Genomic DNA, 26,013 nt, shown 5'->3' with positions numbered 1-26,013 from the left:
GAGCCACAACACCACTTAGCCACAACAACACAGAGACAAAAACTTAGCCACAACACCACAGAGACAAAAACTTAGCCACAACACCACAGAGCCACAACACCACAGAGCCACAACACCACTTAGCCACAACACCACTTAGCCACAACAACACAGAGACAAAAACTTAGCCACAACACCACAGAGACAAAAACTTAGCCACAACACCACAGAGCCACAACACCACAGAGCCACAACACCACAGAGCCACAACACCACAGAGCCACAACACCACAGAGCCAAAAAACTTACTCATAACACCATACTTTTAACTGGCATAAAGACCATCATCAAGTGTAAGAACTAGTTCTGTCTTAATTTAAATTTTAATAACAAATTAATTTCAATAACATTGGATTGTACATAAATGCTATTAAGTTTTTCTTAAATTAAAATAGCTTAACAGTTATGCAGATCATTTTTTTTAAATATACATTTTTAAAACTAGTCATTAAACAAATGCAAAAAAGAAATCCAATAAAAATAACCATTCATACAAGAGTTAGTGGCCTTTTTCATGTTTCATCCTAGTGTCCTTTGCTTGACAGGAAAAAAGTTTAACACCAGAGTTAGCTCTCTTTCTTAGATACTGGGTCCAGAATTTGGAAACATCCTGTTCCTATTCCAACAACATTTCCAACAACCAAACTGCCACTGGGAGATTTTAGACTGTCAGGACTACCAGACACACAAGCCTCAAGCAGGAAGGCCATGGTGGTCTCAAATGTCATTTTCTGGAAGGGTGAGGTGTTGTAGGATATGTCTCTCCTGCTGAACGAGTCGTAGAATCCCCTGCAGGTCATGTAGTCGGCCAGGAGAGATAAGTGGTGGTAGTCAACCAAGATGCCGTAGGCGCCAAACACATTCTGGATCTCCTGGGTGAGACAACAAAAGGGGAGTTAATTCATTCACATTTTTAAGACTTAAAACTCATGGTAAAATTATATTAGGAGTAACTATTTTATCAGATGTAAAAAGATATGTTTAAAAGACAAAATAAGAATATTTATTTTGTAAGAGAAAAAAAAGTTTATAAAAGTGATGAGAATATTTTGAAATAATCATTCTTAAAATTATTTTATATTTAAAAAAAGTATCTAATCATTAATTTTGAACTAAATGTGGATGAAAGTTCCCAATTTTAAAAAAAATTAATCCCAAATTATTGGTTTTTCTCAAACATTATGCATACATGGCACCCCATAAGTTGCAGAGGGGTGGCTAGGGGCAGCATATATTTTTTTTTAATATGAATATGCCCTCTTAAGTCTAACCTGCCCTCAAGTCTAACCTAACCCTCAATCTACACTCCCCCCCTCATGTCTACCCCCCCCCACCCTCAACTCATCCCACCCCCCACAACAGCACTAACATAACAGCTTTTAAGACTCACCTTGATAATAACTCTGTTGGCTGCCTCTATCCCATATGTGTTCAGCATGGTGTGAATACAGTTGGAATAAATTCTTCTCAGGTCAAGGACATCTGGATACTTAAACAGCTCCTGCAATGGCAAAAGTTAAATGAATAATTAGTCCGGAACAAAACATCTACCTTTTCTCCATCATTCTTCTTCTTTGTTCCTAATTGTAATATTGATGAGTATTTCCTCTAACATTGAAGTGTTATCAACATGTTAAGCACCATATGGCCTGTTGAATCCGACTGCAGTCTGTTTTTCTTTTTGGATTTGATTTTCCACTAAAAAAATAATCTGGCAGAGTAGTTTAATACTGGAGTTTTCTCTCCAGCAAACAAACCTCAACTGTCCGGGGTTCTATTTCAGAATTCTTGGAGTTAGCAGCCAAGCCCACTCCTGCCCAGCTGCTTGAGATAACACCTACGTCATAACTGTTACCTGGGACAGTGTGGTTGAATGGTAGACTGTTCAACTGCTAACCAGAAAGCCTCGAGTTCGGGTCCCTGGCTAGAGTTGTAGCATTTACCTGAGTCCACCCAACTCTGATGGGTACCTCACTTACATTAGGGAAGGTAAAGGTGGCTGGACTTAAGGCTGAACACACTATCCCTTCATATGCCTGATCACAAAAAAAACTCTACCTGCCCCATGGGCCACCAGCTTTTACTTGCTAAAAACTGCTACCACTACAAATGAGTTGAACCAGGCCAAGCTGATGACTGACCTGCATGTTGACTCCCTCAGTCTTTAAGTGTAAGACAGTTTCTCCATTCTCTTTTTCCTCATTGAGAAAAGCTCGGGTGATTCCTTTGACCTGGTGCAGCACAGCCTTCTTGATGCACTTCTCCAGCAACATCCTGATGTCCAGCTGCACACGACTCTGGTCATACTGTAAGGAAGGGCATGGATCACAGATAAATACAAGTCAAGATCAGTTGATAAGGTTGGGCCAAGACTCTGGTCATAATGTAAGGAAGGGCAGGGATCACAGATAAATACAAGTCAAGATCAGTTGATAAGGTTGGGCCAAGACTCTGGTCATAATGTAAGGAAGGGCAGGGATCACAGATAAATACAAGTCAAGGTCATTTGATAAGGTTGGGCCATGTCAAACAAAGATAAATTGGGCCATATCAAACAAAGACAAACTGGGCCATATCAAACAAAGACAAACTGGGCCATGTCAACCAAAGATGGACTGGGCCATGTCAACCAAAGATGGACTGGGCCATGTCAAAGACAGACAGGGCCATATCAACCAAAGACAGACTGGGCCATATCACACAAAGACAGACTAGGCTATATCAAACAAAGACAGACTGGGCCATATCAACCAAAGACAGACTGGGCCATATCACACAAAGACAGACTAGGCTATATCAAACAAAGACAGACTGGGCCATATCAAACAAAAACAGACTGGGCCATATCAACCAAAGAAAAACGGCCATATCAAATAAAGATAGTTTGGGCCGTGTTAAACAAGAAAAAGACTGGCCATGCATCCAAAAAACAAAATGGGACACATCCCATTATCAAATAAAGTCATGTTGCAAGCTTAACGTATAACCACCACAGTTAACCATATAACAAGCAGGCAGCAGTTCAAGCAGTAGAAAAATGTTTACCATAAATGTGACTGTACACCACCTCATTCTTTTGTCATCCAGTTTGAACTCATGCACAAAATCACGGGAGAGTGCCTGGGGAAAAAAATCATTGTACCAAAAATCAGTTCATTTAGGCAAGTAATAGAAAAAATATAAAGAATATTAATAACTAACAACAGTTTTTGTAAACATTTTGTTTCCCACTGCAGCTGTACTCAAATACAGCAGCTGATCTACAAAGACTCATCTGATGGTACAAACATGAAATGTTCAGAGTTTCCTGGCTTGGAGTTTGTGGCTAAACAGGCCCCAACAAATTCAGACTTGTTTGTAGCAATCTTGTCCCCCAGCTCATTAACAAACTAATCCAAACTGTCATATTATAACCACTAAGTGGATGTAGCAATCAAGTCTTTAGTTTGAAAATCTAGTCCTAACTTGTGACAATCTAGTCCTTACCTTAACAATTTAGTCCTTACCTTAACAATCAAGCCCTAACTTAAACAATCTAGCCCTGACTTGTAACCATCAAGCCCTTACCATGACAATCTACTATTACTGGAGTGGCGATCCAGTCCTAACTAGTAACAATCTAGCCCTAACTAGTAACAATCTAGCCCTAACTAAAAAATCCCTAACTAGTAACAATCTAGCCCTAACTAGTAACAATCTAGCCCTAACTAGTAACAATCTAGCCCTAACTAGTAACAATCTAGCCCTAACTAGTAACAATCTAGCCCTAATTAGTAACAATCTAGCCCTAACTAGTAACAATCTAGCCCTAACTAGTAACAATCTAGCCCTAACTAGTAACAATCTAGCCCTAACTAGTAACAATCTAGCCCTAACTAGTAACAATCTAGCCCTAACTAGTAACAATCTAGCCCTAACTAGTAACAATCTAGCCCCAACTAGTAACAATCTAGCCCTAACTAGTAACAATCTAGCCCTAACTAGTAACAATCTAGCCCTTACATATAACAATCTAGCCTTTACCTCTGTCACAAGTTCCTTGTTTTCCTTAGACATGAGATCAGTGTTGGTATCAGCTGCTTGAGACTCATCTCCACTCTCATCACTGCTATCATTGGCTTGGTTTGGTTCCTCATCATCTTCCTCTTCTTCATTTTCTGCAATTTTTTAAAATTTGAAATTGTTTTATTTTTATTTTAGAAATAATAAAGATAAAAATATGAAAACAAAAATAAAAATTGTAAATAATCAAAATAATTCCCTTTCAGACCAGAGAGTCTCTGGGGCATACGAAGTAGAGTTTATCAATTCTCTAAAACCACACCTAGACCAGTGACAGTGCTAGACCACTGACACCACACCTAGACCACTGACACCACACCCAGACCACTGACACCACACCTAGACACCCGATGCCAAACCTAGACCACTGCATTGACACCACACCTAGACCACTGACAACACACCTAGGCCACTGACACCACACCTAGACCACTGACAACACACCTAGGCCACTGACACCACACCTAGACACCTGATGCCGAACCTAGACCACTGCATTGACAACACACCTAGACCACTGACACCACACCTAGGCCACTGACACCACACCTAGACCACTGACACCACACCCAGACCACTGACACCACACCTAGGCCACTGACACCACACCTAGGCCACTGACACCACACCTAGGCCACTGACACCACACCTAGACCACTGACACCACACCTAGACCACTGACACCACACCTAGACACCTGATGCCAAACCTAGACCACTGCATTGACAACACACCTAGACCACTGACACCACACCTAGGCCACTGACACCACACCTAGACCACTGACACCACACCTAGACCACTGACACCACACCTAGACCACTGACACCACACCTAGACCACTGACACCACACCTAGGCCACTGACACCACACCTAGACCACTGACACCACACCTAGACCACTGCATTGACAACACACCTAGACCACTGACACCACACCTAGACACCTGATGCCGAACCTAGACCACTGCATTGACACCACACCTAGACCTATGACACCATACCTAGACATCTGACACGACACCTAGACACCTTACACCACACCCAGACCACTGACACCACCAACCAGTGATCCTGCCCTGACCACCAACCTTCAGTGACAACTTCCTTCATCTCCTCCTCCTCTCCCTCATACTCCTGCGTGTCCAGGTGTCTTTGCTGTTCTTTCACAGCCGTCGAGTCTCCATCGCCTGGTTCATTATCCACAATATCATCATCATCCTCATCATCAGGCTTATTATTTGTTTTGTCTGTCTCTGTCTCTTCATCTGCCCCACGACGAACTCTGCCACTTGACAACAGCCTAAAAAATTATAGGTTTTTTAAACTAGACCAGGTTTTTTAAAACTAGACCAGGGTTTTTAAAACTCGACCAGTTTGTTTTTTTTTAAACTAGATAATTGTTTTTTAACTAGACCAGGTTTTTAAACTTGACTAAACAACATTCTAGAACAGGGATAACACCTCATTTCAAAAATTGCTTAAATAAAGAGAGGAAATCTGATTAGATACTTCATTTAAGTAGTAATTGTTTTATTATTTTGTGCTAGAAAAAACATCCCATTACTCATGCCTCAAGAACAGCAAAAACTGCTTAAAAAAGCCTAATATGTTGATTACAACACTACAAACAATGGGTGGGTTTTCTTCAAACTCCTCCTAATGTATCAAGTCATTATATTCTTCTCATTTCATTTTTTGCTAACATATAAACTGCAGGTGATTACTACACACCTGCTGACACCTTTTAAAACTGTAAACACAAAATAACTTACGCTGCCTTCTCTAAAACAGTGTTTTCTTTCTTGATGCCATGGTCCACCATACCCAGGAAATGTTTGGCGATGTACCTGACCAACATTTTGGGGGTGAGGTTTGTCATCTCACAGTAGTCACGGTGAGGCAGAAATTTGAACTTGACGTCAAACAATTTGTAGTTGCTTCTAGAATTTAGCAAAAATAAAAAAAAGGCATCAAGTCATCAAGAGCTGAATAAGATTAAACAAACTTTTCAGGAAAAGATTTGTAAACTATTTAAAAATCTTTAAATAAATGAAACTATTTTTATGCTAATGTCTTTAGACACATGGTTCCCACAGTAGATTGACTAACTGTATCCATCCTATTCCTCACTAAAAGGTCCTGTTTATTGCTTGCACCAACACGTGACCACTACAACTAGCTAGACTAGACGCAGTCTCACAACTTGTCAGATGCTACATTAAATCTTATACTTTATTTTTAAAAACAATGCCTGCCCTTTACTTATATTTCCTGTCCATTTATCTAATTTTCTGACCTACACACACAGGAAATTTTTATATTACCTCATATTTCCCAGTTTTCAAATTAATAACAAAATTTAAATAATTTAAGTTAGTCGAATATTGGAATTTAAATTTTACAAATGAAAACTAAACACATTTTTAAATGTAAGATTCAGATTTTAAAAAAAACACTTACAAATGATGGTCTTGACTATTTGTGTAAATTTTTACTTTCACATACTCAAGTACCTAATGAATCAGCAAAAAAAGAAATTGAACAACTTAAAAATATACACAAAAATGTTTAAGAATAATTAATAAGTTTACCTTAGTACACCTTACCTGATACCCAAGTAACACCCTCACTGACACCCAAGTTGCCACCCTAGATACAATCTTAGATAACACCCTAGGTGTCACCCAATCTGACACCTTAAAGACACCCTTGTTGCCACCATGTTTGCCACCAACAGTTGCAACTCTGAACAACACCCTACTAACCACCCTATTGATATCTCTAGATGTTGCCCCTAAAATACCACTCACCTGGTCTAACGTAACCTTGTTGAAATATCTTCTCAACTTCTCCGCCCTGTTTCTTGCATCAGGTATATCCGCCACGGGGACATCCATGGACGGAGTTTTGATGTTGGCGCTGGCTGTCATTAAAATTTCTCTCAGCCTGGGGATACCCAGGGTGACGTTCATCTCACCTCGACCAGCAAAGTGAAATGTGTTCAGTGTCATCTGGGTGGATGGCTCACCTATAGACTGGGAATGGTAAGAAAACATTTAAGAAACTAGTCTGGAAGTGGTAAGAAAACAGCAAATAGAGAAACTATAAGTTGGAGGTGGTAAGATAACATCAAATAGAGAAACTATAGACTGGAGGTGGTAAGATAACATCAAATAGAGAAACTACAGACTGGAGATGGTAAGAAAACATCAAACAGAGAAACTATAGACTGGAGGTGGTAAGAAAACATCAAATAGAGAAACTATAGACTGGAGGTGGTAAGAAAACATCAAATAGAGAAACTACAGACTGGAGATGGTAAGAAAACATTTGAGAAACTATAGACTGGAGGTGGTAAGAAGAAAACATCAGAGAAACTATAGGCTGGGAGTGGTAAGAAAACAGCAAATACAGAAACCAGTTATTTAGGATAAAGACTAAAGACAGAGTGAATCTTGCTACAGTATACAGGCTAAAAACAGCACACAGAAAGACAACAGACCAAACCAAGACACCATCACACACAGACACCATTGTAAATAAAGACACCATCACACACAGCAGCTGACACCATTGCAAACCAAGACACCATCACACACAGACACCATCACACACCAGAATACCAGCCCACACAGCAGCTGACACATTGCAAAAACACCATCATACACAGACACCATCCCACACAGCAGCTGACACCATTGCAAACAAAGACACCATTGCAAACAAAGACACCATTGCAAACAAAGACACCAGAGAAACACCTGGACATTACCTGTGCACAGATTAACCCCACAGCTTCACCAGGCTGGGCAAGGGACTGTATCAACTTCCTGTTGATGGCCAGCTTAAAAACATCAGGGTTGTCTATCTGTGAGTTCTGTGCAACAACCTGACAGTAAAAAAAGAAATTCAAACAATTCAATTTAAATAAAATTTAAGTGCTAAATCTGGACAATAAAACTTTTAAAAGTCAACAATAATTAAAACCTGAATGTTTCCTAAGTTACATAGGGTTTGATCAGGAAATAAAAAGACATGTATTACAATAATTAATCAAACACAGCATGTTAGCAATCAGAAAAAAAAAATCAATATCCACAAAGTTAAAGTCACTGTTTAGGAGAGTCAAAGTTCATATTAACCTGCTGAAAACCTTTTTTACAGAACACATTGAGTAGGTGGCGAAATTTCTCTGCCATGATATCTGGCTGAGAGTGTGGGAAAAACCTGGCCATCAGTGGGTCTGGGCAGAATTCTTTATCTGCAATGCTAGAAGACAAAACAAAATGGATAACAAAATATTCTTCTTTTTTAACAACAGGCAGGGAAGAATAAATTGCTTTAAGTTTTCTGAATACAATTTTGGTGCTGAGCTAAAAAAAAAAAACTCCACACACATAGAGAACTAATTTTGACAAAGAGGATTTATGCTCAATATATGTGTACGTAATGGTGAAACATAAATGTGGGTTTTAAACATCTGATGTGTATCTCAAGATAATTGAGTACTATCATAATTCATTCAACAAAATACTCACTCACTTTAGTCTCAGACTCGTAAAACATGCACTCATTAAAGCTTGATACAAATATATACAAGCATCATGAAACAAAATATACCAATGCTACCTGTCAAACACCTAAATAGAAGTTCCAAAATATACCTACACCACCAGTCCACCCCCTACCACAAACACAAGCACCATGAAACAAAAATATACCTACACCACCCACTACCACAAACACAAGCACCATAAAACAAAACATACACCACCTGTCCACCACCTACCACAAATACCATGTAACAAGATACACCTACACCAGTTGTCCACCACCTACCACACTGACCATGTAACAAGATACACCAGCTGTCCACCCCCTACCATAATCACCATGTAACAAGATACACCTACACCAGTTGTCCACCCCTTACCACACTGACCATATAACAAGATACACCTACACCAGCTGTCCACCACCTACCTGTCTTTGACCTCCACGTCCAGCTGCTCCCAAGCCTGGCACAACATCTGGGCCGCCACAGATCTCCCAATAAACTTTCCTTCCCTGATGATTTTCCTTTTATCTTTTTTAGACACAGATGGAGCATGTTCACTTTGGCAAAACTCCAGAAATTGACTGTTTCTATAGGTCCAAAGAGCAAGTTTTTTGGTTTTTGCTCGCCATTTGCCTATCTTGAAAAGGGTAAAAACAAATTTACAAAATCTTATTGATTTAGAGATGTGTAAATTAAATCTGCTCAAATGTAAGAAAATCACATCTTTTTTATAATTCCCTCATGTGAAAACAGAACTGAGCACCAAATAGTTAACAATGAGTTGCGGCATAATAATATACCTTAATTCATTTTTAATTTTGGCACACTATTACATTCTAACAACAAAATTACTAATTTGATAAAAATTGAACATGGTCTATGTCTTGTCAGATTGGGTTAATGTCGTATCCGGTGGTGTGTGTCTGATCAGGGTCTGTTGTGTCTTGTGTCTAGTCTGTTGTGTCTTGTCTGTTGTGTCTTGTCTGTTGTGTCTTGTCTGTTTTGTCTTATATTGCCAGATAGTGTGGTTTAGCTTAGATCAGTCAGGTGTATCAGTGAATGGTTTTGTCCAATTAAATAATTATCTAAAAAAAAGTTAAATTAACATCACTGATTTTGAGTAAAATTAAAAAATCATGGAAACAACTGCACAAGTATACAATCAAGTCCTGATGGTGCTATCTCCATGACACCAGAAGAACTTATTGTAATGACAAGAAAAAAGTGATGGGTACCTTCTTCCATGTGTGTTGTATTTCTTTTCTCTGTGAGGTGCTATTCCAGGGATTACTAGAGTTGTTGAGGAGGACGTGCAGGTTTTCTGTGAGGAAAGGAAACAGGGCCGGCTTCAGGAAGGGGCTCCTGATAGGCTCCAGGCCATCCTCACCATAGTAGAACTGTAATCAGATCAAACAGGATCATCTCATCAAGCCCCAGCCTTCATAAGTGCTGCTCTAATTACTGTCTATATAAAATTACCCTTTACTGACAGATGTACTAGTAGTTCATGTTTGTGCATCTTGGGTATTTTGTGTGCTCAGCACCATACCCAACCAACTTTACTTTCTCATAACTAAAGTTACCAAACAGAGTTGGGTACATTCATGAATGTCTATATGAATCAAGCTTGGTAAAGAACAGAAACTTGTGTTTAAAGCTTTTTTATTAGTATATGGCTTAAAGAATAGTTTCAGCTTTTTTTTTCCATTCATGCCGAAGACATATGAAGCAGATGAAGTCGAGTTTATCTGTTTCAATGACCTTGGCATACAGGGGGATAGTGTAATAAGCTCTATGCCCGGCCACCTTTTAACCTTAATGAGAGTCAGGTACCCATCTGGGTAGACTCAGCTTAAAAAAAATTTCTTTAAAGCAATCAAAAACATTTTTCAGCTTTTTTTTTTAAATTTGTTTTCATTTATCCGAGTTATTACCAGCTACAGATGAAACAAGAGGAATCAAGTTATCACAACACTATAAAACCTAAACATAAAATATTTACTACAAGGCCGAAAAAAAAGACTTAAAAACCTGAACAAGATCTCCATCGCTGTCCCTGACAGTCAAATCATAATTGACCATCAGACCTTCCAAATGTTTGACGAGACAACGTTGTAAGTAGCCACTACGACTGGTTTTAACAGCTGTATCTATCAGACCCTGATCAACAAGAACAGAAAATTTCAAACAACAAATTGCATCAAATGCATGCAGAGAAAATAAATTTCCAACAAAAAAAAATAATAAATAAAATCTTACACCGTTAGCATTGTTTATTATCAATATTATCAAGTTTTGTGTGTTAATTACTTAAGTATAATTTAACAAATTATAATAAGCACTCTAGATTTACTGAATTACTGACAAACATCAAGGAACAATTGTATAATTTCAACATGGTATTGACGCCACAGCTACTTGCCTCTCTCCCAGCCATACAGTGAAAGAAATACTCCTGGGGCCGTATCCCAGTGAGAAAACGGCCAGTAACAAAACCCCCAGCCTTGGGAGAGACGTCGTAAGGTTGAAATGAGGGCAGAGATCGGCCACTCAACATCAGGGGCGGCCTCCTACCTTCCAACTCTATTTGACCAAGTAGACAGGAAATTTGCATGCAGTTCACCTATTGGGTACAAATAGGAGCTGGGTGAAATATTTTGTTTGGAATAATTGTATCATTTAGACATGGTTATCAAACATTAAATGATGAGTGCAGTCCTCCATAAGTCAAGTTATGCCACTGGTGGTCAAGTTATGCCACTGGTGGTCAAGTTAAGCCACTGGTGGTCAAGTTATGCCTCTAGTGGTTGTGTTTTGCCACTGGTGGTCAAGTTACGCCTCAAGTGGTTGTGTTATGCCACTGGTGGTCAAGTTACGCCTCAAGTGGTTGTGTTATGCCACTGGTGGTCAAGTTATGCCACTGGTGGTCAAGTTACACCCCTATTGGTTGTGTTATGCCACTGGTGGCTAACTAAAGCTGTTACGAGCTGATAGAAAATTGTAACTTACAGGGGAGCCTTTAGCTCCAGATTGCACCATGAGCTGTAGACTGTTCTCTGGAAATTGTTTCTCTAGCCTGCCTGCCATGATGAATCTAAGAAGAGAATTTTTTTTATTTAGGATGAGATTTCTATATAAGTAGCAGAATCAAATGTCTAGGAAAGTTTTTTAGATCTTTAAAGTAAAAAGATTGTAATTACTTTTTTTTTTACTTTTTAAAAAAAATGCCCATAGTCTAATTTGTTTACTTAATTCTTTGCCTATGTACCAGGATTTTATAATCAAATATTTTTTCAGCTGTGTAGTTGGAGAATAAAAAAGCCTCAACCACTTCTATGTGATTTTTAAATCAAGTTTTACTTTTATTTCTGAGGTGGCTGTGACATTTTAGTGTAATATTTTTTTTTTAAATAATTATGGAAGAGCTTTAAACTATTTTCTGATAGTTATTACAAACAGAACTTTTCAATCCTGAGTCATAAAAAAATTAACACTTATCATAAATACATAATGGAATAAAAGTTAAAAAGCTAAATTTAAATAAAGCTAATTAGCATAATGTAAATAGTAATGTAACTATAGATGAAACAGACAAATTTTGTGTGTGGTATAACTTATAACAAGTACAGTTTTAAAGTCTACAAGAGTAAAAATATTAATGCTATTGTGAGGAAAAACTTACTAGGAAATATCTTGTTGGTGGAAAACTAATTTGGAAATACTATCTTGGGGAAGATTTGCTTGGAAACACATAGTTTGGGAAATCTTACTTGGAAATACTATCTTGAATGCGATCTGTCTCTGTCTTCATGCACATGTCTACCTCAGCCATCTTCAAACCGTCCTTCTCAAAGTGAGCTCTCTTCAGCTCTGTCAACAACTCTAACTCGTTGTTCTCGGAGTTCATACCTAGAGCTTTCAAAACAGCATCTTTACCCACATGTTGGGACTTCTTTATCAAATGCGTTCTTTTCTTGTTAGCCTGACAGAAATAATGTAAAAAAAATATTAGAACCTCAAACAGAAAAAATATTTTTGAGTATTAATTGATATGATAGTAAAATAAAAGATTACACAAAACAAAGTCTGACGTGTATAAGAAGTGACTACTACAAGGTAGTATCTTGACTAGCTGGTTAAAATCTATATTTAAATTCCATTTTCTAATGTCAATAATGGCTTATTAAAACAAATGCACCTGTAACTTTTTCTGATGGCTAATTTAGTTGGTTGATAATGATCAATTACTTATTTCTAATGGTAAAACTAATGATTTAATAATTTTTTCTGAACGTACAACTAATTGATTAAATACCTTTTTCTGAATGTAAAACTAATGCATAACTACTTTTTTTGGATGGTAAAACTAATCCATAAATACCTTTTTCTGATGGTAAGGCAAATGCATAAATACCTTTTTCTGATGGTAAAGCTAATGCATAAATACCTTTTTCTGATGGTAAAACTAATGCATAAATACCTTTTTCTGATGGTAAAACAAATGCATAAATACCTTTTTCTGCACTAAAATGTCTCCTACACCCAGTGAGAAGCCGACCATTTGAAGATAAGATGTAAACAACCTGGCTAGGTAAGTCAACAGCTGTCCAGCTACATCACCTCCATACAGCTGAGGAGTAGAAGCAGTAGAGTTATGCAAAAGCAGTTGGGATAATGTGCCACCATTACACCCCCGCCCCCTCAAACTCAGTTGAAGGAGTAAATATCTAAGTCATTGTAAGCCCCCACATCTCTCCAAGCTTTGGAGCAGATGCAGTGAGTAAATCACCACTAACAGCAACATGATGGTTTTATCAATAAAACACAGGCTATAAATTTATAACTGTACACTTTACCTACCTCGTAACAACAATGTACAAGACCATATGATGAAGGGCCATAATGAGCTTTGTCTAAAACACCTTGTAGTAGCTCCCCTTGACGAATAACCACAGTACTTTCACCCAATAATTCAGAGTCAAATGGGGGTAGATTCATTGGAAGCTTGTATCCATTCGGTTCAGACCTAATCCAGCTCTGAAATCATATGATGTTTTATTTTTTTAACTATTTTATGTTTGCCACATATCTCACAACTTTTTCTGGAAATACTGTTGACACTACTGCTAGATCTAAATGGGGGGGTTGCAGATAAATTTTAAAAACTGACGGACATAAATTCCCGCTAATTTAAGAGGATTTTGTGAAGACTTTTGCTACTATTGTGACCAAAAGCGACATGCCCATTGTGCTTCCATCTCAACATTACAGAAAACAGTTGGGACTGGTATTTTCAAGGCTTTTTAAATTTAATTTTTCAAAATAGATATCTAAATAGATTTTCACCGCTAACATAGTATTAAGTAATAAATACTACAGAAACAGATCAGACTATACATCTTCTTTAAGCTGAAATATTTCTTCATTTTATAAAATATATTTTGTTAATTATAACAATAATTAAAAAGATTAAAGTATTTAAAAATAATTTAAACCAAACATTGTTTTGTTATCTCCTTTAGTTCAGTATCTGAATAGGGTTTCTAGCAGATGTCCTAGTAGGAGCAAATGAGCAATGGAAAACTATTCACAAAACAGAATAAGATTACGCAAGGTAACAGACAAATTAAAATAATACCTTCTCTGAAATCTTGGCTTTTCCTTTTAAATTAATGGCCCCTTTACCCTCAGGAATTATGTTCAGCAAAATAGTGCTTATAATCTGAAACAAAATAAACTGATGTACACTATCCAGCATTGAATATTTCATATGTGATGGATTTGTACACCTCCAATAGATTAATTAATCGGAAATGTTCTGAGTCAAAGTATATAAAAAATTCAAATTATGTTAGCAAGAGTCGAAGCTACTGCGATCCAAAAATTAATACTATGCTTCACGTGTTCATGTTTTGTTTTTTGTAACATTTTAAAACATTCATCTACAGCAGCAGTTACATAAACAAGGTAATTAAAAAGTCTAGTGACAATTTTAGCGCAATTTCCTTATGTTATCTAAAAATAGCTCTGTCGTAGCGTAAATCAAGAGCAGGGTTAGTAAAACCGTTGGTTAAAATACATGTTTTATTTACAATAAAGTTACATGACTAAAAACCATTGCGCGCCTAGCTACTGAACGTGATGACGCAGCCATTAAACGTGATGGCGCAGCTATTAAACGTGATGACGCGTGTGGTGTGGTTGGATAAAAATGCCTACTAATTCGGTCCAAATTTTAATTAATTCAAAAAAAATTTTTGTGACCGAACGAAAGGATATTTTTGAAAACTTTCTTCTGCAATATTGTTCTAAATTATGGCAGGAATCTATTGGTACATGTTTCAAGTCGCTAAGTGGTCTGGTTGCCGAGATATGGGCCAAAAACTGCATTTTTTCGAGGTTTTTTGGCTTTTCTGGGAAATCCAGGAAGGAATTCCGGGAATTTTTTTGGCCCACAATCATCCTCGGAACTTGCTTAACATAATTGCTTTTGGGACTAGTCCTCGATATTGCTTGGTTGAGGAGGAGATACGACTTAAAGCTGCGGACACACATCCATTCATACATCCAGAAATGACGGGTTAATAAACGCAATTCTCCAGAATGGAAATTGCGCTAAAAAGAACTTGCATCAATACGAAATAAATAGAAAACTATTTTTTTTTTATTTGATGAATTATAAGTGCGTGTAAATCACAAATTATGATATTTCCTACAAAAAAAAACCATAAAAATAAAACAAATACCTGTTTCCCAGACCAGAGTGGCTGTGGTTTGATAATTGACGGGGGCAACAGTTTCATCTTCTTACTCCAGTCATTCATGGAACTCCAAACCAGACTCCAGTAGTCTTGTCTGAGACAAGTAAAGGTTGCATTTAGGGTCAGCACTTAAGCTACATTCAAAATCAAAAGCATTAGAAACTAAATAATTATAATACTTGCTATATAAAAAAATCATCCCAGTTGGATTAACTAAACAAATATTTGGACTGCCATTTTAAATGACAGTGAAAATATTGCCATTTATTACTTTAAATTATTTTAGTTAATTGCATTTCTTAATTCAAACGTGAAGTAACCTTGAGAAGAATTTGCCTCTTATGGTCAAAGCAACTCCAGCAATCATGTGATCTTGAATTAAACCAGCCAATGGCGTGCTGTCTTTTGGTACAAGATACTGATGATCTGTGAGGGCTGTAATTATAACACTAATTTTAAATTTATTTTTGTCTCTATTCAACAAAATCATCAAAAAAATGTGTCCACATTCTGACATAATATGAAAATGCTGCCTTTCATAAATAATAATTCAGGAACCTTTATTTCTTTGTCTCTACAACAAACTACTAAAAAGACTATTGAAAATTTGCTATGTTACCCAAGACAGAGGCCTCTGCCCTGCTAAGTTCACACTGAGGAAAATGTGCATTCATTTCATCTCCATCAAAATCTGCATTGTATGCTTTACAGTTAGAGTAGTGCATCCTCAGGGTTTTGATATTTGGAAGAACTCGAGCCTGGAATATAATATTTCATTCAGAATTTGGTTCATTTCTTATTTTAAAACAATAGATATAATTATAGCTGAAAATGAGACATATATGAATAAGTAGTATTCTACGTTTAAGAAGCAGCGCATGAATTTTAACCACTTTTAACAGAGCTGCAGTGTAATAGGCAAAATTGAAATATGTATGCACTTGCAAAGATTTCTTTTTGCAGCACAAGGACTATAAACCAAGTCCCTTTTCTCTCTTTCCCCCCCCCCCCCCCCCCAATTTAGTAATAAGGCCAATAACCCAGCCAGACATGTGTACTGACCTTGTGAGCTTGCATACTGGGCCTGTGGAGAGTTGGCTGTCTGTTGAGAATCATGTAGTCCCCATTTATAAGATGTCTGCAAACCTAAGTCAAACAAGCAAAAGAAAAATTTGTAATTAAATGAACTTTCACCAATTCTTTTCAACCATTCTTTTGAAAAGAGAACAATTTATGTGATCAAATCCATTTAAGAACTATGAGACTGTGTTATCAAGAGTTAAAAAAAACCCATAGAAACTAAACTGAAAGCATAAGTTTAAATTGTAGAATGTACATGAGTCCAACCAGCCTTGAAGGAAATCTGACTCAGTTTAAATAAAGACAGCTGAACAATCCGCTGATCAAACAATCCTTCCAAACAGTCTGGTTACATACACTCCCTACTTTATCAGTTTCATGACTAAAAGAGTTTTTCTTTTTACACAAGTAATGGTGAATAAACTCCATATCTAGAAATGATTGAGAATGAGATGATTTAATAAAAACTAAACAAATTGTTTGAAGACTGAATTATAAGATGATAAAGATAACAGATGTGTGACTTTAAAAACCCACCATTTTGGAGCCATCTGTTTGTTTGTCTGGCACCAACAGCTGTTTGGCTATGGCCTCTCTCTGACCAGAGTTAGTTGGGTGAAGTTTTACAATTGTTCCATCTTCATTTATCACACTGACTGCACTGTAAGCATACATCATAGTAAATAAGTGGATCATATCATGGCACAGAAATAATGCATCTCAATACATAAAAGGTCTTGAATATAAAACAATATGATACATCTAAGAAAAGGAATAAGATATTCACAGAACATGAAAATGAAAAAATAAGAAACAATGCATTCATGAGTACAATTTTCAACATCAGGGTACATAAAAAACACTAACGCTAGTGCTTCCGAATTTCCTACACAAGAGAGTTTCATGCACTGACATCCACCTTTTTTCCTTTTTTAAAATTAATTTTATTGTAATTTCTAATAATTTATATCACTCAGTGAAACTTATAATATACTGGATATAATGGTCAAAGACCAACAAACCAGCACACCGCATGCTGCTTACCCTGGATATTGGTTCGGCCCATTGATCACCATCTGCCTCAACTGATGGACATTCCATGGTGTGACTCTCTGAGGGTATGTCAGCTTGGATGCAAACACTATGGGGACACCAATTTCATTTGTACTGATGTAGGGATCAGGAGAGATGACTGAGCGGGCTGCATAGTTGACACGCTTTCCCATCATGTGCATTCTAAACAACCCTGCTTTCTTTTCTAGTATCTGTAACAGTATTGTGCAAAATGTTAAACACTGATATTTAAAGACACCTAGGTACAGAGTGGAGTAGCGAAGATTCGTTGCTGCCCTATACTCCACAGGGAGTGACAAAATTTAAGTAAGTAAGGTACAAAATGAGTAGAATATTTTTTTTTCGTATTCTTAATCTAAAGCAGACTCAAAAATAATGTGCCCCCCCTCCCCTTCAACAATTAAAAATGTGTTACCTGTTTAACACCTGGACACTTTTCTTCAGAAAGTTTATCCAGTTCGCTGTCCAAGACAACATTGACCTTGGACTGTAATCTCAACCAAGATGCCATCAACTTCTGGACATGTGTGGTCATGGTATCAGGCACTGTAGAGCCCTGTTCAATTAGAAACACTAATGTTATGAAAACAGCTAAAAACAAGGATTGGAAACAATATTTTTTTAATTGAAAGATAAAAACTTTCATTGGAATTATCTTTGAAAATTAAGTTTCTGTAAGATTACTCGCAGCAAAAACATTTTTTTTTGTTGAGCATGTAATCAAATAATACACAATAAGTACTACAGCAAAAATTAAATTGAATACGCCTAGGATTATTTTTGTTTTTAAATAAGTTGATCTCATCAAAAAAAGAATAAAAAGAGCCTGCCTACCTTTGTGTATGTTTGTAGTAAGTCTTTCAATGTCACACACTCCTTCAGCACTGCTGAAAGGTTAGCAGTCTGAGGGTGTTCATACTTGCGTTCTTTCATCACACTTAGCTGGTTGAAATAAGTGCTTTTGTTAGCATTTATAATTAAATTGACACAGTTTATATTTTTTCTTCTTATAAAGTTTAAAATGAAACATATCTATTTAATAACTTGTCAAAAAAGAATATAAAAATGTATGAAGAAAAAACTTACTGGACGAAATCTTGAAGGTGGGACTGGGAGGGTATCTAGGAAAAAGACATCAGTGGGGACCTCAGCGCCCTTCACGTTACCAAGAAAAGGAAAAAGCCTTTTGAGAAAAGTTTTATTCAGCTCCCACACCTGTTAGAAAAGAAATAAAATAATGGTTTAATTTTTTCTAAATGTGATATTCATTTATACACAGTTTAGAAAATATTTGGTTCGATTGGAAAAGGAATAAAGATAAGAAAGTTTCATACCCTTTGAAGGTGATCTTTAGCAACTGTGGGGGACAATATACATCTTTTGTGTTTGGATTTAATGAAATCATCCATTTCAGTTTGCAAGTCTTCTGGGGGAGCTTCTTTATCTTCATCAGCTTTTTTAGCATTCTCATCCATATCCACATCTTCTACAACTTCCGTTTCCCCTTTTTTGGATTTTGTTGACCTAAAAAATAATTTCAAACAAACCTGATTATTAAAATGATCAGTTTATCAACCAATGTATGGTAGAACTTGTAATAAATTTACTTTATAATATTAATAAGAGTACAAGAGAAAAAAATGTGTAACACAGGTTCTTACTTTGATTTGCGTTTAGAATGTTTCTCCTCAATCAGAGCACCAACTATTGTGCGGTTGTACTCTTGTTTTAATGTGCGATTTCTTGTGTGGCAGTGGATACATGTAGTTTTAGAACTGGCAAGAGTTTTCAGTATTGCACGAACTGTGTTTTGCATTTGAGTTTTGACATTCTTTGAGACTACCCTTTCGTCTTTATCTGTGCCTTTAAACAAAATAAATGTATTAAATATAAGCTATAAGGCAGTTTTTTTAAAGGGCATTTTCTACAAGTTTTTATCAAATTGATATAGGTTAAAACTGCAGAGAATATACTTGAAGTTTTTTAGGATCTAATATATTTTATTGCTGAAGAATAGAAGCTATTTATTAAAAATACACATTCTTTCAATGCTGTTCATGTAGTTAATATTTATAGAAATTTACAGACTGGCAACCAAAGCAATGATTTTAAAAATGATGTTCATCAAAGCACAGTTCTAAATTTTTTCTCACACTAAAAATGCTTTGAGTAGCAACCCAGAGATGGTTGTTTTCGTCCTTTTTTGCAGGATAATTTTTTTTCAGTTTTGACACAAATAAGTTTGAAATTTATTTCCTTCTTCTACAAAACAACTCAAGTAAAAAAAAAAAACTTGTTTCTATCCGACATCCCTTCATGCAAGCCACATGAGACAATTAAACTGTTTATACTTTACTTACAACCAATGGGAGAAAAATATAAACAAAATATTTTATCCCAAGTGTTCTTAAGTTATTTAAGTTTACTCTCTCTCTCTCGTACCAGCTCAAGCTTTTGCTTATTAGCCCTGCAGACTAGAACAGGGGTAAGAATCCAGCATTTCTCTCACCCATGTTACCAGCCGCTAGACACGTGGGTTACCACCAGGCTTTTGCTTCCTCCCTCAGTGTATCAAACCACCTGGTTTGCACAAGAGGGGCAGTTTGAATCCAGAATCATTAACTCGTGACTTTTGAGTTATCAAGCCCGCTGTCTACCACTAGACCACAAAAAGCGCCATGTAAAACAATGGTGAAGTACCTGCTAGAATCTCCTGGAAGATGTTACTCATCTCCGGCAGCACGACAATCTCTGCCTGTTCTGTGTTGAAATACCTGTCATTCAAGTCCTGGGCTTGTGCGAGAAAACCTTTTTCTAACAGTTCCAGTTGGTAGGTGTAGAGCTGGACATGGATGGCTGATAATTTTATCTGGTGGCATGACATGCAGCAGCCTTTCAACAGCTGAAACAAACAATTTATACAAATATTTTTTAATGATGACAGGAAATGCAGCAGTCTTAGGAGATTAATACCAACACAATTTTTTTGAATAGCCAAAATATTCTTTTCATTTTTACATGTTAGCTGACCAAAGATAAAAAAGATTAAATTTTCTGAAAAAAAAATATATCATACAAAAAATGTCTATAAAATCAATAGCTTTGATTGATTTTGGATGATAATGATTGTAATTTTTTATCTGCAATTGTTTTCCCGTTGAGATAGTTAAGTGTTTGAAATAAGTTTATTTTAAATCTTAATAACACATTTTTTGAAAACTGATGAATTGAATAAGTTTACTTTTTATTTTCAGTACTAAGATATATTAAAATTTCTTCATATTTAAAAAAGTTATGATAAGCCTATGATATAAAATATTTAGTGGTTCTTTTTCATATCCATGCTTAATGAAATAATTTTAAAATGTGTCCATAGCAGCAGGTTTTGTTAAATCACACATTAAAGATTAAACAAACTAACCTGAAGAAGAACCTTAAAAAGCATAGGATTAAAAAGCAGGACGGGCAGCTTGATGTGTCCAAAATGGCCAGGACAATTTTTTTCGCTCTGCCCGCAGGTCTCACAACGATCATTCTGGCGGCATGGACCTGTTGATTAAATAATTCCAGCTCTTTGAAAGATTACCTTTTCAAACTATTAATACAACTTTTTTGTTAAAGTCTAGAAATACAATATTTTTTAAACCCAAGAATATTAAAATACTGTAACAAGAAGCATAGCCAGTATCATAAACCCAATATTTTTTTAAATCATTTAAAATATTATCTATGTTAACTGACATCAACACCATCATTTTGTTAGAAAATTGCCACAGTATTCTTTGTTGGTGATTGTAACACTGGAGGAGATCATCAGACAAATTCAATGTTGTTTTTCTTACAGCATAATTGAGTATTTATGCTAATATGATGTGGCCTTTAGACTCAGATTTCCACCTGCCTTTCTTTCTTGATGTACTTCTAAGTTCCATTGTCTTAGTCCACCCAAGAACATTTTGTTTGATTTTAGTTTTCTTTTCTAGATGGTTTGCTATCACTGGATAATGAACCTCATCAGCATAGGAGTACAAGAACCAAACTTGGGACTTTTGGCAGAGCATCCCCACTTATACCAGAAAACTGTTGTTTTTTTTCTGCATGTTAAGTGCAACCAACTATATGGAAATTAGTCTCTATTAACTTTTTTTTAATAAACCTACCTAATGCTGGATCGTACAATCCTCCAATAACTGGATTCTGTAAGATGTCAAATGTTTGGGGATTAACAATCTCTTTCACACTCAGCTGTAATATTTCATCTTTGCTATAAATTCGAAAATCAGCATAATTTAGTACAGTATGAAAATCTTCCATCTTTCTTTTGTGATCAACCGATCTGTTGATAAAAAAAATAGAAAAGGTAGGTAAATGGTTTTCATAACAATCTATTGGAAATAAATTCTTTCATTATATCACTTAACTGAAGTTAACGTAGATGTATTGATCATAAATAGATAGACTCACCAATTAATCTTAGTTTTTTTAATAATGTACACGCTTACTAAATCAGCTAACTTCAAGATATCCCTAATCAATCAGTAATACTATTTTCATGATTAACTTATCGTATGGGATAGAATCTAGTAGTAGTAGTACTATCATCATGTCAAAATTGTTTTTTATAGGTTGCTTTATCCAGTGAGAAAATAACCCTTTATAATGTTTGGGTAATCTAGTGCTTTAGGACTGGAAAATCAGCAGGTTAGTAATATTAAAGAAATGTGACTAATTGAATATTAGTAATTATTCCGCAAATGTTTAGTGTATTTATGTTTTAAAAGTTGCACCAAAGTTTCATGTACCTGTTTTTAAAAGAATTTTATAAAAACTTTTCAGTAATAAATAAATATTAGCAATTAAAATTAATATAGTTATAAAATCATGACTGTTTGGTTCATTTTGGACTTTAAACGTTCTGTAATTAACATTAAACACTAATTTTTAAAATTGCAAAAGCAATTTGGTTTTCAAGTGGTAATGGTGACATAAACGAAGATATCCTTCTATCTGATTGGCTAGTATAAATTGTATCATACAAAATGTAAACAAAAAAATTGCAGAACTAGGTCAGGTGGTTTAAAATAACATAATTTTATTTAAAAAGTTAAATTGCAAAGTTTTGTACACAAATAACTATGATATGTAGGGCTGTGAGAAAATCGATCAACAATTATCTTACAAAAGTGAAACATCTGGTTATAACTTAAAAATAGAAATGTAGTCTGAAACTCTTAAACTTAAACTTAAAAAAATTATTTTCAAGTTCTCTGGCTTTGCAACTTTTATAACATTGATTCTAAAAATATTCAAATATCTAAATTATTTTTATGCTTAAGTTTTTATTTTCCAAGTTACTGCTCAGACAAAAGCTTTTTCCCCCAAGTGCTATCTGGCCGGCAAAAGATACAAAACGCAATCACCTAAATATCTGCACAATGGGCTCAAATTAAATACTATTAATAGCTGCGCAATGGACTCAATTTATTCTTTTATAGATATACAATTGGATCAGTTACTCTTTTAGCTTTATTCTTCTGACAAAACTATCTGTTCAGTGTGGTCGAGCAGTTGCGCTTCGGACGGGTCATGTATAGTATAGCTAGCAAAGAGTTCTTGTCTATAAGTTAAGTATAAAAAAATGTTTTAAATCTATTTAAATATACTATTTAAATTTATCGTATTAATCCCTGTCCCATTAAGAAAAAACATAGGCCTAAACAACAAACATGTAGATAACAAGAAAAACCAGGTAATTGTAGAGCTATGCACATGCACAACTTTTCCTGGCTAGAATCTGACTTTTATTTTTATTTTTTTACTGTCACTTTGATTTCAAAATTTTAAAAAACATGTTTTTTATCCATGTCAACACTATGATGGAAGGATTCTCGTCAACTTGATAGTGTCCATTATTACTTAATACTAGATCTAAGTTAATCCTTAGTATTAAATTAGTTAAATTAGGCAAGTAGGCCTAATTTTCCTGATTCTACTATATCTAGGCCTAAAATGGATTATTACTTAAAGCCTATAGGCCTATAGTCTATAGATAGGACCTATAGTATACTAGAATAGGCCTATACACTATACTATCAGTATCAATGTAGTAAGCTTACGGATGATTTAAGAATTTGAGTAACTTAAATTTTAAGATACTAGATGTAGATACCAATGTCAGATGAATAGAGCATAGACTGAGATCCTTGGTTAGTACTCTTAGGCTTAGAGAAATAGGACGTGTTGGGTTGTTAGTATGTAAATATTCAATATTGTTAGTCGTATTTTTTATCTGGACTAGTTTATCATAAGAAGTTAAGTTAGTTAAAGTTAGGCGCATGGTATGATTGTAGGAATAGTTCAAGAGTCAATAGACGGAATAGGGTTGATGTAGTCAGTGTAGTGTAAGTCACTGTAAGCCACTGTAGGGCATAAGGTACAGTAAGGGTTAGGGATAGGCTCAGATACTGGTGGATAGGGTTAGCATTGACATGGGTGTATTTTAGTTGTAAGTTTTAAGTTTAAGTAACAGTAATTTTACAGTAAGAGTGAGTAACCTAAACATTAAACATATTACATATCAGTAAACATTTAGAGAAAACTTTGAGATTTCAAAGTATCCGCCGCCAAACAATCAAACGCGCGCTTCCTCAGCGTCTTGATTTGCGGCTGACGTCATCATGACGTCAGGCACCACGTTTTTTTTTGCTAAAAAGCCATTTTTTCTCCGTGAGTTTATATTTAACTCTATGCAACAAGCCCGCCGGTTTGTTGAGGCCACGCTGGGGGGGGGGCGATCTGTCCCGGGTTCGGATGATTATAGATACCGGTGTCCGATAATGGAATCTTCTTTAAAAAAGGGGTGTTAGGTTGTTAGTAGTAGTATTGCAATCTCGACTAATTTATGGTTAGAAATTAGGGTTAGGCGTATGGGTGGACCAGGATTGGGGTTAGGGACAGGGTTAGCATTGACATTAGCCAGCCATGAGTGTATTATTTAGTTAACTACCAGTAACCTAACACCCCTTTTTTAAAGAAGATTCCATTATTGGACACCTGTGTAAACATTCTCCCCAGGATTCAAAGGCAAAGGGTCGATTCTAAATGTAAATATCATCCTACATATTTTACTACATAACATTACTATACAGTATGCATACTACTCTCTATCAACTGAGTTGACTAAACTAAAAACTTAAAACAACAATAAACTAAAACTAACAAACATTTCAACAGTGAAACAAGGACTAACACAAAGTATTAAGTAACAGACTAGATCTACTAACAGCACTGTTTGTTTGTGTTTGTTAGTAACACTAACAGAGTAACACTAACGTCTAACAACAACACTAACGACTTAATTTTTTAACTTAACAAACACAAACAAGTTTAACTGTTTAAGTTACAACACTACAGACACTACAGTCTACCTACAGTGAACAGTACAGTAACACTTAACAGTACTACAGTACAGTTGAGTACAGAACCACCACTCCACTGCCGCTTTTTAGGAGGATTCTACTCTAGTAGGGGGCCTATAGAACACTGTTATAAAGAAAACTCCCCCGCTAAAGTAAAGAATATAAAAAGTAAACTAACCAATAGGCCTAAAAATAATATTTAATACATCGAGTTGTTTACATTGTTTAGAAAAGCTTCCTATAGAATATAGATTAGCCTACTTCACGTGGTGGTGTTTTGGGTAGCCTTAGTTAACGTTTAGCAGTTTAAAATTAAAAGTGTGTGTGTTTCATTATGCGCTGATTGTAGGCCTAGTACTTTTGTTGTTTTTTTTATTGTTGTTTTTTATTTCGACACTAGGCCTATTGGTTGACTACAATATTAGATCTACATAATTTGTGAACAGCTATACAAAAATGTCTAGATATATATTGAAATAAAAAATTAAGTAACTGATTAAAACTAAAAAAATTATCAGGTTACTTAGTTACAGGTTATTTTTAGAACATGGGGTTTTGAGGGCAGAGGGGGGAGAGAGACTCCGGTTTTTTAAACTAGATCTTGAACATATAAATACTAATAGTAATAGACTTTAGATTTAATCTAATAAGGAGAGCAAAATATATTAAATTCTGATAGTTCTACCTAAAGCTTAATTGCATCCTTTTTAAAACAGCTAATGCATAGTAATCTTCAATCTCTAGCGGTTTGTCGGACTCACCCCCCCCCCCCCAAATGGTCATCCATAAATGACGTCACGCTTTTTTTGGACAATTTTTACCTCGATCTCTCTAGACTCCCCCTAAAATTACGTCACACCTCAGTCTACAACCCCCCTCAAAATTGCAGTTGAATTTTTCTTAAAATACGATAAATTTTTTTCCAAAATCTTGTCTGAACTCTTTCAACATAGAGTTTTTTATCTATTGCTATTACAGTTTATTAAAACAATTTTCTAAAACGCGCTAAAATTCGTTT

The 26,013-nt window shown here is 35.8% G+C and overlaps 1 protein-coding gene across 2 annotated transcripts; it reads right to left on the bottom strand.

Moving 5' to 3' along the window:
* Positions 1 to 343: 343 nt before the first annotated feature.
* On the bottom strand, positions 344 to 25,275 carry LOC131940443 (DNA-directed RNA polymerase I subunit RPA1). 2 transcript variants are annotated; one of them, XM_059299073.1, is made up of 35 exons: positions 25,216 to 25,275; positions 21,738 to 21,913; positions 20,999 to 21,126; positions 20,278 to 20,479; positions 19,239 to 19,440; positions 18,912 to 19,101; positions 18,664 to 18,792; positions 18,412 to 18,519; positions 17,993 to 18,133; positions 17,548 to 17,768; positions 17,041 to 17,164; positions 16,486 to 16,569; positions 16,043 to 16,181; positions 15,744 to 15,858; positions 15,409 to 15,517; positions 14,301 to 14,384; positions 13,523 to 13,699; positions 13,176 to 13,292; positions 12,433 to 12,644; positions 11,672 to 11,756; positions 11,085 to 11,285; positions 10,694 to 10,822; positions 9,898 to 10,059; positions 9,088 to 9,299; positions 8,247 to 8,373; positions 7,877 to 7,993; positions 6,915 to 7,139; positions 6,565 to 6,617; positions 5,877 to 6,044; positions 5,193 to 5,404; positions 4,063 to 4,196; positions 3,085 to 3,159; positions 2,181 to 2,345; positions 1,430 to 1,540; positions 344 to 911 (listed from the first exon to the last, which is right to left on the bottom strand). In XM_059299073.1, the coding sequence occupies exons 2-35, from the start codon at positions 21,889 to 21,891 to the stop codon at positions 606 to 608; spliced, it is 5,118 nt and encodes a 1,705-aa protein (XP_059155056.1). In that variant the 5' UTR covers positions 21,892 to 21,913; positions 25,216 to 25,275; the 3' UTR covers positions 344 to 605. The 2 variants fall into 2 exon arrangements, with proteins under 2 accessions (XP_059155056.1, XP_059155055.1); XM_059299072.1 differs by having other exon boundaries at positions 25,174 to 25,272.
* Positions 25,276 to 26,013: the final 738 nt, after the last annotated feature.

The sequence above is a fragment of the Physella acuta genome, unplaced genomic scaffold (assembly GCF_028476545.2).
Source record: "Physella acuta isolate Inbredline_101_S28 unplaced genomic scaffold, ASM2847654v3 ptg000317l, whole genome shotgun sequence".
Taxonomy (NCBI): domain Eukaryota; kingdom Metazoa; phylum Mollusca; class Gastropoda; family Physidae; genus Physella; species Physella acuta.
The sequence above is the reverse complement of the archived record's forward strand: the minus strand, read 5'-3'. Positions and strand labels throughout refer to the sequence as shown.

Excerpts from the sequence above, each read along its gene's own strand:
- LOC131940443 (XM_059299073.1), bottom strand. The coding sequence starts at position 21,891 with ATGGAAGATTTTCATACTGTACTAAATTATGCTGATTTTCGAATTTAT. Across the intron at positions 21,127-21,737 it reads ATTGTACGATCCAGCATTAG|GTCCATGCCGCCAGAATGAT; the intron begins GTAGGTTTATTA and ends TTTAATCAACAG. Across the intron at positions 20,480-20,998 it reads TTTTTAAGGTTCTTCTTCAG|CTGTTGAAAGGCTGCTGCAT; the intron begins GTTAGTTTGTTT and ends TGTTTGTTTCAG.